Here is a 16,620-nt window from a genome sequence, read left to right as displayed (position 1 = left end):
CATATAAGCTAGTTGATAAGAATTTAGAAGCTATCATTGCTTCTTGCCTTCCGTTATTTCAACGTTTATTTTTTACGAAATTATAATATGACGATTATGCTTCAATGGGAAAACAAATGACATCACTTCGTTTATTGTACTATGCTTTTAAAATGTGCTTTCTCTTTGTTCTTCTTTGTTTATAGATTTCCTTGTATTTTGAAAATATTATGTAAGAATTAAAAAATGAACTTTTTTAAAGCTTGATTTATAAAGAATGAATTGAATAGGCTATGTGTTGAATGATACTCGGGTGTCCGGCAGACCTAATTACTAAATTGTATCCTCAATCAAGCTCTAAATCATTACTCATTCTCAATCACCTGTTGCCCAATGTAATTACACAAGGTGCTACTTAGCCTTTGTAACAAGTACGCCTCGGGTATCGGCAATCACCAGACAAAGCAGTACATGAAATATTGTAATTATCTTTCATATAGCGAGACGGGATCGCCAGACCATAATTCTCAATGTGGCTAAAAATGGACGCGATTCGGAGGTGATGAAGACTGAGAACACAATGGCAGCACAATACTGACCATCCGTCTTACACGAATTTTTAAATTTGTTAATTTAGACAAATAATAACATGTAATTATGGTAATTATCCTTTAAAATTTCGGCTTTTTTTCTTCGTTTCATTTAGGACGCGCTGATATTGATTGGTATGGATATATGGGTTAGGGTCAATACACAATTGAGTATTTTGTAAGGCTTTTTTTATAGAGGGTTTAGATCTTAGAAGGCTTCCATGATTTAGTGCTGAATTTGATGAATGACTTCTCCACCCCAGCCATAATGGCTCATGACCATCGTCTGCGTTCGCGGAGCGGGGGTGGAACGGGGATGGCCCCACCCTTTTGGGGATAACCGGGAGGGGGGCTTTTCTCGAAAGGTTGTGCCATTCTCGCTCCGCGAACGCAGACGATCGTCATAAGCCATCCACATGATCCGTTAACCTGAAATTCATTAACAATCAACTACAAATTGAAATAAAAATTAAAGAACAAGCCATACTCTTTATTTGAAAATATTGCATGGGTTTCATAATCAACTGGTGGGCCTGTATGGATCACATGATATCAGTGCTAGTGATCATTTTTATGATACTGGCGTACAGATTTGGAGATGCCCCCCCCCCATCCCCCGCAAATGCTGGGAGAAAACGAGAAAAGGAAAGGGAATGAGAGATATATCATTTTCTGAATATTATGTCGAAATCTACCAAAAATATCTATTTTCGCATTAAAACGTTCAAATTTTTGTTCGCTCTCTTCGTTCGCTGACATCTTTTAAACATTTTGCTCTTTTCGCCATATTTGCCTCCTCAAATGTTTTGGCTTATTATGCTACTGATTTATGTTATATAGAGATTAGGCTGTTTTTAACAACCAGAAACCTTGCATTCTTGATACCATTTTTTGTTTGTCTTAAAAGATTTTTTTATGGGTGTCGTCACCGTGTCGATACTTTTGTAGCCTTCTGAGCCACTGCGTTTTAAGACAAGAAGATAATTCCATCGTATATGGCGTTGGCCAATGCACGCCTACTCTTCGCCTGGCCAGACGATACCATGCCTGTTGGGACCATCTTTCCCCGCGCTCTCTAACCAAAAATGACACGAAAAGGAATATGTCGGGCAATGGGAAGGGGTGTGGATAAACTAAATGATAGGAATAGTTTCCTTGCGACTCATGGACGAAAAATTGATACGTGGGAGGTCGGGAAATCCATGGAAATTGGATGATTTTTCTTTTGTGTCTCTTGAATGTCAGAAGTGACTAAATTGATATTTCACCAATCACTGGATTATGTCGGCTATATATGAATTATCATTAAATTCCAGTCACTCCTCGCCCCCCCCCTCCTCCCCAGCTATAGTTAAGAAAGAAAGAACTGCCTTAAAGATAAGTAGTTAGATAAATTAACATATTATAATTGCGTGACCGCTAAGGGTGCCAAACCCACTTCCTATTTCCGCATTTTAAAACTCTTTTAAAGCAAATTTATCGTGTTTCTGTAATTAAAAACTCTAACTTAAACAGACTTGCATGAACACATTCAATATGAAATCATAAATGCATAAATTTTACATCTCTAAACGCGGCGGGCAACCTTATAACCATCTGAACACTTAAACATTTAAGCAAAACATTGTCATGTTTAGAGAATTTGGAAAAGGGGACTCCTAGGTGCTTGGGAAATGTGATTTTCAGTGTACATAAATGACTTACCATTTAACATATGATTATGTTTTGCGTTAATTCACAACTATCTATGATGATATATAATGCTGGTTATAGGGTTATGTAGTTATGTAGAAATTAAATAGGCCCGCATTTTGAAGTCGGGTGTAACTTAGACCATGGTCGAACTCTGTGCTAAAGTTATGGGAATCTAAACGTTTCAAAAATTTTGTTTACAGTGACTGCTTCTCACGTCTACTGTGCTAATTCTTTAATTCTTTAATGGTGAAGACAACTGTCATACTTATCCTTCCCATGTAGTTAATGTTTTGGGAGTCAAATGAGCTGATACATTAAACCTCTACTATTATAGATTAATGTAACTGCCTTTCCATAGTTAAACCACAACTTAAAACCAGAGTTTAAATTAAACCCGACTATAGAATAGATTGTTATTGTCGGCTGTTTCCAAGATTCCAAGTAAGCTTTAATTTGTTTTAATACTTTTGACTAAGAAATTAAAAATACTCGAACGTTTTCTGATTTTCATTAATTTCGTTTAGGTTTTATTTCCACGAATCCGTAACGTTTGCAGAACTTATAACCACATAGCTAAGCTGGGCAACCTTTACATACAACATGACAAATGATGATTATGAAATGAATAACAAGCATTCTCAATTAACATGATACATGAATGAAGTACATAACATGGAAATAATTAGAAGCAGGATGCTTGTCGATACGATCCCCCTTTTTAGACATAACTTTTAAATTCCTTCATTTGTTGTAATTTTGACAAGGATGATTGTACTATTATTAGGGTGTAGAAAAGGGGATATTATTATCTTTTTAATTCATTTTAGGCTTTAGCCTTTGTTGATATCCCATTGTTCCAAACTTATCTTCAGTTGGAGATGGGTATTGTCAACTTAACACAGCGGAAATATTCCATTATCGGACTTTCTCCGAACAATTACACACGTTTCCTATCATTGCTCTTCGGACATCAAATGAAGGCCCCGACGATGTAATGCCAAATAGAAAGAAAGATAATGAATAAAAAAAACTGCACCTGTCATGATTCTCATATGGTCATTTTGATTATAGTCTGTAGAGGGTGGTTTGGCAATAATTTGTGCCGCTTATTATCATTATTATCAGTAGAAGTAGTAGTAGTAGTAGTAGTAGTAGTAGTAGTAGTAGTAGTAGTAGTAGTAGTAGTAGTAGTAGTAGTAGTAGTATAGTTGTAGTAGTAGTAGTAGTAGTAGTAGTAGTAGTAGTAGTAGTAGTAGTAGTAGTAGTAGTAGTAGTAGTAGTAGTAGTAGTAGTAGTAGTAGTAGTAGTAGTAGTATCTATCAGTTGTTGTTTTTATTCTCCTTTGGGATCATTTCATGCAACAAATACTCGCTGAGATTTTCGCTGACAACTGTCATAAGCTACTGAAATGCTTTCATCTGATTGGCTCGGAGCAAATTGGTCTAAGAAAATCATGGACAAGATGGTTCATGCAACACTCCCCTAATAAGTACTTTGTAAAAAGTTAATCACCTGGTATAGCGGTATGGGACCATTGTTTCACATACATACATGTAGTCTTTAATCATGATAATTATATATACATGTAAAAGCTCTCATAATGTGTGCGCAACTAAATTGATGCACTCAGTGTGCTGCTACAAAATCGTATCTGCGTACTTAATTCTTATTGCAATTATCGTTGGATCGTGTTCATCTTGCCCCTTTTCTTCCCCCTTTCCTTTTATTATATTTTTAGCAATATTAGGGACATCACTTTTAAATAATAAAGACCCGGTAATTGTATTACGGTTTTAATGTAGCCTTCTCTTTCCCCTGGCTGCTATTATTTCAAGCTTTCAGCTTAGAGTAGCTGGCCTCTGCATTTAAATGCATGTGTTATTGTTTACATGAATTATGTCTATATCTACTTAACTACTATACAATTGTCACCTTTGTAATTTAATAATTGTGTTTGATGTTATCATTGTTATAAATTTGTAATTTTTATTTATTAATAAATGCAGAAATACCTGCTTTAAAAATGTATGTATGGCGAAAAATCAATTCTAGTGGCTAGAAGGGCATCATCATTCAGGATTTAAACTAATAGAAGATAAAGATAACATGAGCATTTAGGACTGAACAAGTTGAGTAGATCACTAACCGACGTTTAATATTTTGGATCATAATGCAATCAAACATATTTTTGTAATTATGGTTATGACTATAATGTCCTAAATTTCGCGCATACCGCTGGCAGACACAGTCAAACCACAGACAAACAATAAAAATTTGATAAGTATTGTTTCGATAAATAGATTGCCTTGCGGCTAGACTCGGTGTCACCAAATTCAGAACATATCCTGACATGAACGATAGAGGGGGTGAAAATGAGTCTGACTTACCAGAAATCTAGTTTTGAATAATTTGAGGCACTTTGGACATGCCAGTCCCCACTCCGGGGAGTGGGAACAAAATTTCAAAACCAAAAAGGGAAAAAGGCGAAACAAATTATACTTGCTTATATAGCGCTCAACATTTACGTTGTCAGAAGTCTCTAAGCGCTCTACAGTATATGCAGCATAATTACCATGGCTTTAGCAGTGCAGCTGTTACGCGCGCTGCGTTTCAAGGAATAAATTCATGCCAGGTACCCATTTACCTCACCTGGGTTGAGTGCTGCACTTTGTGGATCAATTTCTCGATGAAGGAAATAACGTTACCATTGCCGTACAGTCGCATCGGTTCGGAATCCGATTTGGTGTGACTGCGTATTAGTGCTACACTGTTAGAAAATTTATCCTTAAAATAAAAGAAGTTCCTGCAGCAGAGTCTCGAGAACACCTGTAATCTTACCAGATTGCGTAATCTTACATTATATCATGTAAAATTACAGGAAATTGGTATTTGGTGTATGAAACACACTTTTCCCCTTGTAAACAGACCTGTTCTATTAAATTGTAGAAAATTTCCTGTTTTTATGAATTTACAGAATGACTGTTATTGCTTTCTGCAAAATCTTCTTTTTTTCTGTAAAATCAGGGTTTTTTTAACAGTGTACATTCACACCAACAAAAACCGACTCCAAACCGGTCGATGGTATAATACATTTGGTCGATCTGCATGGGACCCGTTTCATAAAGAGTTACAACTTTTGCAACTTTGCCATTATGGCAACTACCATGGTAACCTTGATTTTGATTGGCTGCTGAGCCCTGTTGCCATGGCAGTTGCTACAATGGCAAAGTTGTAACTCTTTATAAAAAAAACGGACCGTGAGACTTAACTTAGCTCACAGGAGTTCCGCTGTATTTCCTGGTGTGCTTGATCCCAGATCGGAACCATTTTACTTGGACCTAGATCCGGTATTTCCATCAAAAGACAAAACAACACCGTTTGCTGAACTCTAAAAGAGAAATCGGAAATCACACGCCATAGTATGACAGGCTAATAATGGCAACAATGTAATAGATTAGACACTTTGTCAGTCGGTGCACGGTTCATTATAACCGTACAAACAACAAGCTTACCTGCATGCCATCCTGTAGTAGTACTAATTGATATTCTACAGATGACTATGTGAGAGAAAAGAAGACTCTTCCAAATCCTTCCGTCGGAGAGTTGGAGTTCATTGCAATTTTCTTTTGGCATTTGAAATAAAAACACAAGTGAACTTGCCATCTGGGATTTATTTTTTTCACATCGAACGGAACTATCTCTGTGTCTATTTATTTGGTAAGTACCCAGAGTATTTGCTTTCATTACGTATCGCTGAGAACACAATGACCCATAGTGTGTGCCACAGTGTGGAAGATAATGTGAAATCACCGCCTCTCTGTCAAATTCGAGCATTTCAACAGTGTGTAAGACATAAATCACATAGACAGTGAATGATAAGTCCACTAGGAGAAGACACTGTTATCACACGTACTTTGTGACACACACGGCAGGCCCATATTCTGTAGTCGGGTTTAACTTAAACTCAGGTTTAAAGTTGTGATTTAAGTATGGACAGCCAATTGTTACATAATCACTAACAGTAGAGACGTCATATTACTTCAGCTCATTCGGCTCTCAAATCATTTATAACGGTGCAGGAAGTATAAATAAATGATTATCTTCACCATCGACGAATCAGGAAAGAGCACAGTAAACATAAGAAATATACAAATCAATAAAAATGTTGATACTTTTGGCTTTCCATACTTAAACCACAACTTTAAACCTGAGTTTAAGTTAAACCCAACAGGGATAAGCCCCAATATTGTCCATTTTAACGAAGTGTGACGACCGATATTATTATAGCGTTGAAATGATTTCTCGGATGATGAATGCACTCGTAAAATTACATTCAACTTTGTGTTGCTTGCCTGTGACGTCACAAAGTTCAATTTCTTTTAAGACTTTGCAGTTCCGTTATATCCTGGTGGATTTTATTCAAACATTCATGAATATTGTTCTCCCATGCACGTTTGGGTTTTATTCTTAAAGTCATCTCGGTATCGTCCCTTGTCCGGTTGAGTGATTATGAATTTGCACATATTCGATAAACAATGAGTCCTCATAAAGGATGTTTGTTTTTTGCCCATTCTTTTAAAAAGATCCTAAAATATGTGACCAATTAAGGTTACCGAGGACCACAGGTATATAATGATGATAATCATAATAATGTATATTCCGAGTAAAACACCCTGGTAAAACGCGGTATGTCTGTTACTGGTAATTATTCCAGGTCATGGTCATCCTATAATGCTCATTCCATATTCTAATAGGATTATTCAATATGCTGATTTTTTTTATTACAATTTGGAATAGAACTATTTCTACTCACGACTGGGCATTAGACCTACACACATAAATCGTATATACCTCGACTATACAATCTTTGGATATTTAAAACCCTAATATTCAAGCACATTAAGTTCATTTATTTTGCTTCTTTGATTTTGTTTTGTTCTTTTTTAATATCTCTTTTTATCTTTGTACAATAACAGTTGCAAGCCTATTTTTTTATAATGAACCCAAAACAATACATTCTATCATAAAGTGACATTCAACAAGCTGGGGGCTGTGACACAAAACTTAGCAATCATTGAAGAACAATTCTTATGATTGATTACATTCACCACAATGTACTACAATCAATCATAAAAATCAAGCGTAGGCCTACGATTAATCACTAACCTTTGTGTTACGGGACTCCGGTTGTTTCCGTGAAAACAGGTTTTAACAACCGCTTAAAAATCAAGGTTTTCGAGGATGGTATGTAAAATCACTTACCTTCACTTTTGATGAAGTTAGTTATTCTCTTCATTTTACACGTTTGGGTTATCTTGATGTTATATATTTTTTCATCAAAATAGTCAAAATTGTATAGGAATATTATAATATGCTCTCTGTATTATGCGCGCACAGGTCTTTTTGGGGAGGGGTTACTTTCTCATAGGAACATTTGTGAACAGCATTAGTAAAACCATGAATGTAGAGTAATGAGCATTAGCCTCCTCTAGAAGTTTTACCCAAGGAGGGTTATCAACTCAAAAATCAGTAGACAGTTGCCTCATCAAGAATCTAGTAAGCGAAAAGGAAAAATTTCTAGTCCCCCCAAATGGTAGATTTTTTGCCCGCAGGTTTCCAAGGTTATACGACATTGTGTGTGTACCCAGGCGTAAGATGATGCTGTGCTCGCTTCTAAAATGGTTGGTAACAACTAAAAAAAATAAATCAAGCTTGACTTTATTTTTTATTAATTGGTGCAATTTTTTATATATTTACAATGTAAAATTGCATGTGACCTTAGATTTTATTACTTCATTGTAGTTTTAAGAAAACCACGTGTCTAGCTATTAAATGGTTTACAAATTATTCATCATTATTGACACTTTTATAAATAGATCGAGGTATACCCCCACAAATCTGACTCATTCCCATACATCCACCTTTGATATTCTGGGTTTTCCTTCAAATATTTGTTTAATTTTAAAGTTATGACAAAGCTAGGTGATTCATTTTAAGTGGTATCGTATAGGAAGCAAGGGAGGAAATAATAGAACGAACTGAACTTCCAAACTTCCACAGTGACCTATCGAAAGGAAATCTAAGCGTGACGAGGAAGAAGTAAGATCATGACGTCATACGCAAGAATCTTTCCAAATTGTTACAAAAAATATATCGCCTTTAAATGGGAGCTCTGTTCTTCGTGGTAGAATTATAGCTATGGTGGTATTGTTTATGTTAGTTTTAAAAAGTTTTACTTGATTTGTAGTCACGAGTAGGCGAGTTTAAATAGCCAGTAGTTTAGCCACCACAGGTCATTTTGTTCAATATATATAAATATTTGTGAAAAGGCGTGCATCAAGCTGCAAAGATATGTTTCCATTCAGATTAGTTGATTTTAGGAGATTAGCTTGAGATCTGTTTTATTTGTTCTTTGCATTAGATGTTCCTCCTCCTTTTTGGTCTATTCTAATGTTCATTTTAACATTACCGCATAGTTTATTGCAACGCGTTGGTGTTGGTGATACTCCATTATTCAAAATAAAACTTTCGTAACGTTTATTATTCTTTATCATATGTATGAAATATCACCTCATCTCCAAAAGTACAAAAGGTACCAGGAATTGATTAATATGTTTGCTTAACACTTTTTCCAGATAAGAGCCAGTTATTTTTTTCCATGAAAGCTCGATCGGTAGAGTTCAAAAGTCATTTATAACCATTGTTCCAGTGTAAAATTGTGCGTGTGGAATTGTCAATTAATAATCATATATCCTCAAGATGGGCTATTGGGGGCTATTTGCTCTAAATAATAACATTCCTCTGTAAATCATAAAGAAGTATGATTTTTCAGGACAAAATTCTGCATTTACCGAGACAACCAAACGTAAATATAACAGCGTCACAAAATAGTTTGAATAGGGGTGTGACAAAATGATTACAGAATGTCTTTATTATACAATCAAGCCTATATTTCAATATAGTTTAAAGTAAACGGTTCCATTACATTTGCTCCGGCGCCAATTGTTCTGCCCTAAATTCCCCACACTAATGGAATGACCACCTTCAACCCTGGGTTTAACACTATACCCTACACTATTTTATAAACAAACATAAAACCCTATTGCAACCCTATAAACCTATCTCTTATACCATGGTCACATTTGCTCTACGGCGGCCGTACGACGAGTCGGAAACAGTCGTTTTATTCATTTTTATTTTAACCACCGACATGTAGCTGGTACAAAAAAATGTTAAAACGGCTGGTTTCGACTCGCCGTACGGCCGCCGTAGAACAAATGTGACCAAGGTATTAGACAAAATTAAACCCGGAGCAATTGTCGCAGGAGCAAATGTTGTGTCACCCATAGACTTCATTTTTTTCTTCAAATCACCAATTCTAACAAGCCTTTTAAACGAGGCTGCCAACTTGCCAAACATTTATTAAAACTTAGCACCGTTCTGCCCATTCCTTATTTGGTTTCATAATTTTTATGTTTGCTCTATATGTTTTAATTTTTGTGTTATGTTTAAATCAAATAATTAAAGTCCAGTTTCATTTGTTTTTGTGTATATTTGATCATGTTCATGTTGGTACATGTAGAGGGCTCCGTCGTAAAGCAGTTTTTATAACTGACTATCCTTCACGTTATTTTATTTTGCAATTTACAATAAAAACATAGATGAATAAATGAATTAGTAAACAAATAGATAAGAATATTTCAGTATACTTATATCGTAATTAATTTAGTTCCACATAACATGGACTTATAATGTTATAAATAATGTCTGAACAAAAACGGCATATGCTCTTATGTATAATTTCTACTAATTATTGTAGACAATTTTTCAATATTCACAATTGTATTTTCGTTACTGATCAGGGACAAGGAGTTGTGGAATCATGACGACCTCGGCCGAATCGTTGATGTGGTCAGGCGGACTCGCGACGACGGCGTCGACTTCCTCATCGGACTCGGATACGGGATCGTTCGCCAATCAGCCGCTGATGTCTGGGGACGATTACCTGAATCATGGGGATGTGTCCGATGCTTGTCTGAATCAAGGAACCCAGCTTCGCGATGAGATACGGTGCAGCATCATACAGAAAAGAATACAGAAGGGACTAGGTGGCATCAGGCTGGATTGGAAGAATAATGGACAAGAAGCGGTATGTTAAAGGACAAATCCACCCCAACAAAAAGTTGATTTGAATTAAAAGAGGATATTACAACAAGCACAGCACTGAAAATTTCACCAATATCGGATGTAAAATAAGAAAGTTATGACATTCTTAAATTTTGCTTAATTTCACAAAACAGTTATATGCACATCTTGGTCGGTATGCAAATGAGGAGACTGATGACATCATCCACTCACTATTTCTCTTGTATTTGTTATATGAAATATGAAATATTCTACCTTTCTCCTCATTGTCAGGTGAAACAATGAGTAATTCCTGCCTGAACACGTGAAATGACCATTGTTTAATACTTCATGGTACAGATATGGTACAAATATTGTATAATTCAAACAATAAGAAAAATAATATTGATAATGATAATAATAGCAAAAGAGATAAATGAATATATGAATAAATGAATAAACAAATAAATAAGAATGAATAAATAAACAAATAAATAAATAAAATAAATAAATAAGTAAATAAATAAATAAATAGTAATATTGAGGTATTTCGCCGAATCGCATATCTTGTAAATACGAATAGGCCATCTCGTATTTCGTTGGGCTTATATCCTTAACAAATGTATAAAGAGATTATGATAACTACATACATGTACTAGTATTCTACATTTCTTTTATTTTGAATACATAATTTATTTTTACTTGTTTAAACTCTTTCCTGGTTTTTCTAATTTTTCTTTTTTTTTCTTTTTTTTTCCTTTTCTTCATTCTCTTCTTTATCCTTTCTTCTTCTTCCTCTTCTTCTTCCTCCTCTTCTTCTTTTTCTTTTTCTTTTTCTTCTTCTCCTTCTTTTTCTATTCTCCTTCTTTCTTCTCTCTTCTTCTTCTTCTTCTTTTCCTTCTTTTTTTTCTTCTTCTTCTCCTTTTCCTTTTTCTTCTTATTCTTCTTCTTATTATCATTATTGCTGTTGTTGTTGTTGTTATTATTATTATTATCATTATAGCTTTCAAAAGAAGAAGAAGACAAACGAAGACAACGCCGAGAAAGAAACAGGGTAGCTGCTTCGAAATGCAGAGAGAGGAGAAGAGAAAGAACATTTGTCTTGGTGGAGGTGCGTCAAATCAATTTTCACTTGGTCTACAAGTAGTTGGTCTAATTCTAAGATAGTCTAATACCACAATGGCTAAACATATTTGGTCTACTATCAATTTGGTCTAATTGCTGTTTGGTCTACACTACACTTGGTCTAATACCCATTTGGTCTACTTGTTATTTAGTCTGATGCGTATTTTGCACTTGAACAAAGGAAAAAATGATCCATCTTATCATATAGACTGAATTCTATTAGACCAAGAGGATGTTAGACGAAATTGCTATAGTCTCCCATAGCCTTACTTGAAATCAGACAAATTTGGCTAAATGGAGATTGGACCACGAGATTAGTCGACGATCTTTTTTAGACGAACTGGGATTAGACCATTTGGGATGAGACCAACGGGAAACTAGACAAAACGGGTGTGGACCAAACTGCAATTTGTCAAAATCAATTACATTACTATTTTGCTCGTGTCACGGTTTGCCGTCTTCTTTCTCTGATTGAGAAAAATATAAAGCAGGTATCTCAGAAAGAGCAAAGAGCAGAAAACTGATGACTTTTAAAAAAATTACGAAAGTCTTCATTCTCCAGTCTGGATAATTCGTCAGATCGTCCGTGACGGGAAATCGAAAGCGCGCAGTCACTATTGGTGTTTAATATTCTGCCCATAAATCCACTATTTGTCCCTTATTTAAATAATGATCATAGTGGAATTATTTCAGGTTTCATTAAATATGCCTTTGTAAAGCATTGTCATTTCATTCTACAGAAAATGTCTCATTTTTACAGGAAACTGAACGCTTGGAGAGCAACAAGCAGGATCTATTGGACGAGATCGATCAACTCGAAGAGCAGAAAGCAAAACTTGTCGCCATCCTCACCGAGCACGATCACAGTGGACAGTGTCAGAGACACGCACATGTCGTCGAAGAACTCCACATCGATCCTTGAAGTCGTCTACGATATCATTGTCGGGTTGTTTGAACTTTTAATTGTGGTTGTCTTATGAGATGGGACATAGAACATAATGACGATAATGAACGATGACGATTCTGACTGAACTGAAACCGTTGACGATCACTGAGGCTATTCAAATTTTGGATTTTCGTAATAGAGATAGTTCCATGTTTTCATGATCGTAGACGTATTGGGCAACTATCTCATAATTCAGGCGCTTATCATGATCTTGACTGTGTCCAAATGCATTCTGTATAAGGAGATATGCTTTTTGGAGTGTTTGGAAAGCATGGTGCTAGACAGACATTTCTCTCAAAAATATTATTAACACGATAGAAAAAAAGCATTTAACCCATTATATTCAATATCATGATGATGTTTGCACTGGACTGCCTGGTACTTTTTTTATATTTCTATCTCCTTTCCTGATCAGAAATCATGGCATTCTTTGTATCTCGTGGCAAAGGTGCTTTAGAAATATCAAGAACTGTATTTTTATCAAATTGAAAATGAAATAGGATATACAAATGTTAACAGTGTGACGGCTGCTAAATATTATTAAAGAGGTAATATATTGAAGTAGGTCATAGAAACATTTTATTGCCTTCATGTTTACTTATACATGATTCGCTAATACCACCAAATAGTGGTTGAATTTAAACAAAATTGATGTTTATTTATGAAATCAACCAAAAAACCGCCTTAGCTTTGAACTATAAACGTGGTATGCGTACTAGATATTTCAATATATTGTGATTTACAAATCGTTTTTATCATAGAGTTTTATCAAAGGAAAAGAATATATGTATATTTATAATTAATTGTTATTGAATTGAGTACTATTATATTAAATGAATTTGCAAACAAATTTGTTCGGGTAGTTCTTGCTTTTGGAGAGACCGTGGATTAGGGAGAAAGTCACGTTAAAAGTCTAGTACAGTTATGAGGGTGAACTGCCTATTCGTCTATTGCCAACTCGTCCACTCATCACATGGTCTACTTTCATTTAGTCTGATGCCATTCCGTCCATCAACATTTCCAACCATTTGGTCGAATAATCACTTCGTCTAATCACCAGTTCGTCTATGACCATTTCGTCTACTAACATGGTATTCTATGACCATTTCGTTATACCCATTTTCTTTTCATTTATTTCGCCCTATTAACACTTATCCAATCAGACCAAATGGTATATGGACTAACTGGTTATTGGACCAACTGGTTATTAGACGAAGGTGAGTGGGCGAATGTGGATAGTGGAAGAACTGATGGTAGACCAAATGATAGTAGACGAGTCGGTGATTAGACGAATTGCCATTAGACCAATTGGAAGTAAACCTTTATGAGTATGAAAAAGATCATATCTGAGCTAAAATGAGACTTCCAATACAGTCAATTTGTCAGGTCGTGTTTTTGACAAGCAAAATAGTTCCAGCTTTAAAAATTATCTGGGACCCGTTTCATAAGACCTGTTATCATAACAACTTTGCAATAACAGTTTAAAGCTACTAAAATCCTTTAATCTGATTGGCTGATAGTAAATTTGTCAATGATAAGTGTAGTATTTTGTTATTATAACAGGTCTTTATGAAACGGTACCCAGAGGTGACAGAAGTATCCGTATCCTTGTCAATTCATGGAGTTTCTTTACGTAATAATGAGTAGATCATTAAGTCATTAGCTCCTTGGTTACACTCCGTTTCCTATTTACGAGCTGCGGAATGACCATGACGACCTAACCGCTAATGAACGAAGGGCAGGAGGATACGGGAAGCTGTTGAAATTCATATTGTCAATGCATGGTACTGTCAATATTTTCTACAAACATGACAAAGTAGAAAACGAACTTAATACATCCTAAACGCAGTGTTTGTAAAGAGCCAGAATTTTGAGGGATCAGATATATGCGGATGGAGCAAACATTCAAAAAGACGCGAGCGAGCGAAGCAGGTGACCGAAAATATTTATGTATTTTTTAATACATTTTTTGATAGATTCTGATATAACCTTCTGGAAATTGTATATGTCACTCATTCCTCATTACCCTTCCATTTCCTTGTTCATTCATTCGTTCTTTTTTTTTTTGGGGGGGGGTTGTGAACCCTTTTCACCTTGGCCCCCAATCTGTACGGCTGTGCATGTATGTATTGACTATACATCTAGAAGCAGAGGCGGTCGCCCCCCCCCCCTTCCCCCTCCCACCTTATGATTTCTTTAAGAAATGAAATGATATTAAACATAAAAAGATAGAGTTAAGAGGTGAAAGAAACATATTGAAAACAATATTAGAATATACATTTTTTCAAATATGACATGAAATGCAATGTATTTCACAATAATGCAATAGTGCATTGAGTATTAATTCAATAACCCATTGGTTCGATGTTAGGCCCTCTTGTGTAATCTTCTGGCATTTTTACAATACAAGCTGCCCAAATGGGCCCAACTTGGATTTCATGTGGGGCAAATGGGTCCGGCTATCATGTTTCGTGCTATCAACGTGTCTAACTCTTTCATGCCCAACTAAGAGGTAGGGGTCTATCGTGAATGTAAGTTCAGACCATGATGTTATAAAGCTCTGACTCACTAGTGAACCTACGGGGGCAGACTGCCCCCCTGACGAGTCACAACCTATGCAAGGTACCCATCCTCCCCCCTCCCTGACGAGACGTTGAAGACCGTTTTTTGTCAATTTTTTTCTGGTACGAAATCCTTTATTTGTGGTTGAAGACCTTTTTTTTTGCTTATCAAATTTTTTGGCGGACGATTTTGCCCCCCTGTGAAAAATCCTAGGTACGCCACTGCTTTGACTGTTTTTAAAATCTAAGTTATAGGGATTGGGAGTGATATATCACACATCAATTATTTCTGGTACTATATACATGAATTGTGTGAATGACGATTGAAAATACGAAAAGTTGATGAACGTAAACAAATGGTTAGTTGAATTGGACAGAAGTACATCCACGGGTTATCACTCATCTTCGCACCTTGACGCGTTACTTGTAGTACCATTTTAATAAGACTTCAGCAGTCGTTTCCTCATTAATTGAAAGGCCAGGTCAACGTGTTCTCTGAATTGGGCAGCCACATTAAAGTGTAATTTACCCATTTGTTTGTTTTGTTGATAGAGAAATATTTGATTCTCAAATCAAATGCAGTTTCTTACATGCATTCCACGCAAGAGCTTTCCTAGATAAGAAGTCTTTTCTTGAGCATGTTGAGTCGCATAATGTATGAACCTAAACGTGCTAAATACTTGAAATCATCTACTTCTTTAAGCTTTGCCCTTTCCCGTGTCGATAATGATGAATGAATGAAGAATATAATACGGAAATGTGGAGGAAACCTTAGAAATGCTTGTAGATAATTGTAGTCGTTCAGAGTCGGAATAAAAGAAATTGAAATACCGTCACTGGCTATATTCTAGCTGAATGAGTGGCGCCCCGCGCGGTGTGCGCCATCTTGCTTAGATAACTTTACATAATAGAAAGCATGTATAACTTTTACCTCACTGAATGAAACACTTGGCGCTCCCGTCGATCGCCATCATCTTGGACATACTGTCAGATCCGGAGAGCGTTTCGCGTAAGGAGTTGTCGGACGTTTTTATCTGACAAGTCCTGTTTTATCCGACAGTTGCCATATGAACTTTACTTCTCAGCCAATCAAAATCTATGAAAGTTGTCAGATCTGACAACTTGTCGATAAAAAGGTCGATGAAAGCTCCGACCCATGTTTTATAATGGCCTTAACGTTATATTCATACAAGAGTGCAAGCAGTTGTTTTCCACCGAGAATCATGAGAGTGGCCGTGCAAAACCTTTGACTCTTTTTTCTGCATTTTGTTTGGAATAAACGCATAATAAGCTACTCGATAGATGAATGGTTATCTGGGCACTTTTGATGAGACTTAATGTCAGCAAGTACCAATTAATTGTCATTCTCTCACAGTTTTCATTTTGATAGTCTGATAATAGATCAGGGCTTGCCAGTTCACCGAGCACTCCCATTGCAGCACCGAGCATTTCAGCGTTAAAATCATGGTGTTATATGTTTGGTGCTGGGTTTGGTGTTATGTTCAAACACTATGATGTATATGGTCCATGTACTTAGAACACCTATAGGTGTTGTTGTTGTTTACACTGTGTTGACCCTTCAGAATCTTCCTGTTTAGGA

At 35.9% G+C, this 16,620-nt stretch overlaps 1 protein-coding gene across 1 annotated transcript; it reads left to right on the top strand.

Annotated features, from left to right (window-relative positions):
- The first annotated feature begins 5,543 nt into the window (after positions 1-5,543).
- LOC121428785 (cyclic AMP-dependent transcription factor ATF-3-like) lies at positions 5,544-13,375 on the top strand. The gene is made up of 4 exons (XM_041625613.1): positions 5,544-5,981; positions 10,127-10,413; positions 11,392-11,499; positions 12,274-13,375. The coding sequence occupies exons 2-4, from the start codon at positions 10,147-10,149 to the stop codon at positions 12,433-12,435; spliced, it is 537 nt and encodes a 178-aa protein (XP_041481547.1). The 5' UTR covers positions 5,544-5,981; positions 10,127-10,146; the 3' UTR covers positions 12,436-13,375.
- Positions 13,376-16,620: the final 3,245 nt, after the last annotated feature.

This window comes from Lytechinus variegatus, chromosome 15 (assembly GCF_018143015.1).
Source record: "Lytechinus variegatus isolate NC3 chromosome 15, Lvar_3.0, whole genome shotgun sequence".
NCBI lineage: Eukaryota > Metazoa > Echinodermata > Echinoidea > Temnopleuroida > Toxopneustidae > Lytechinus > Lytechinus variegatus.
The sequence above is the reverse complement of the archived record's forward strand: the minus strand, read 5'-3'. Positions and strand labels throughout refer to the sequence as shown.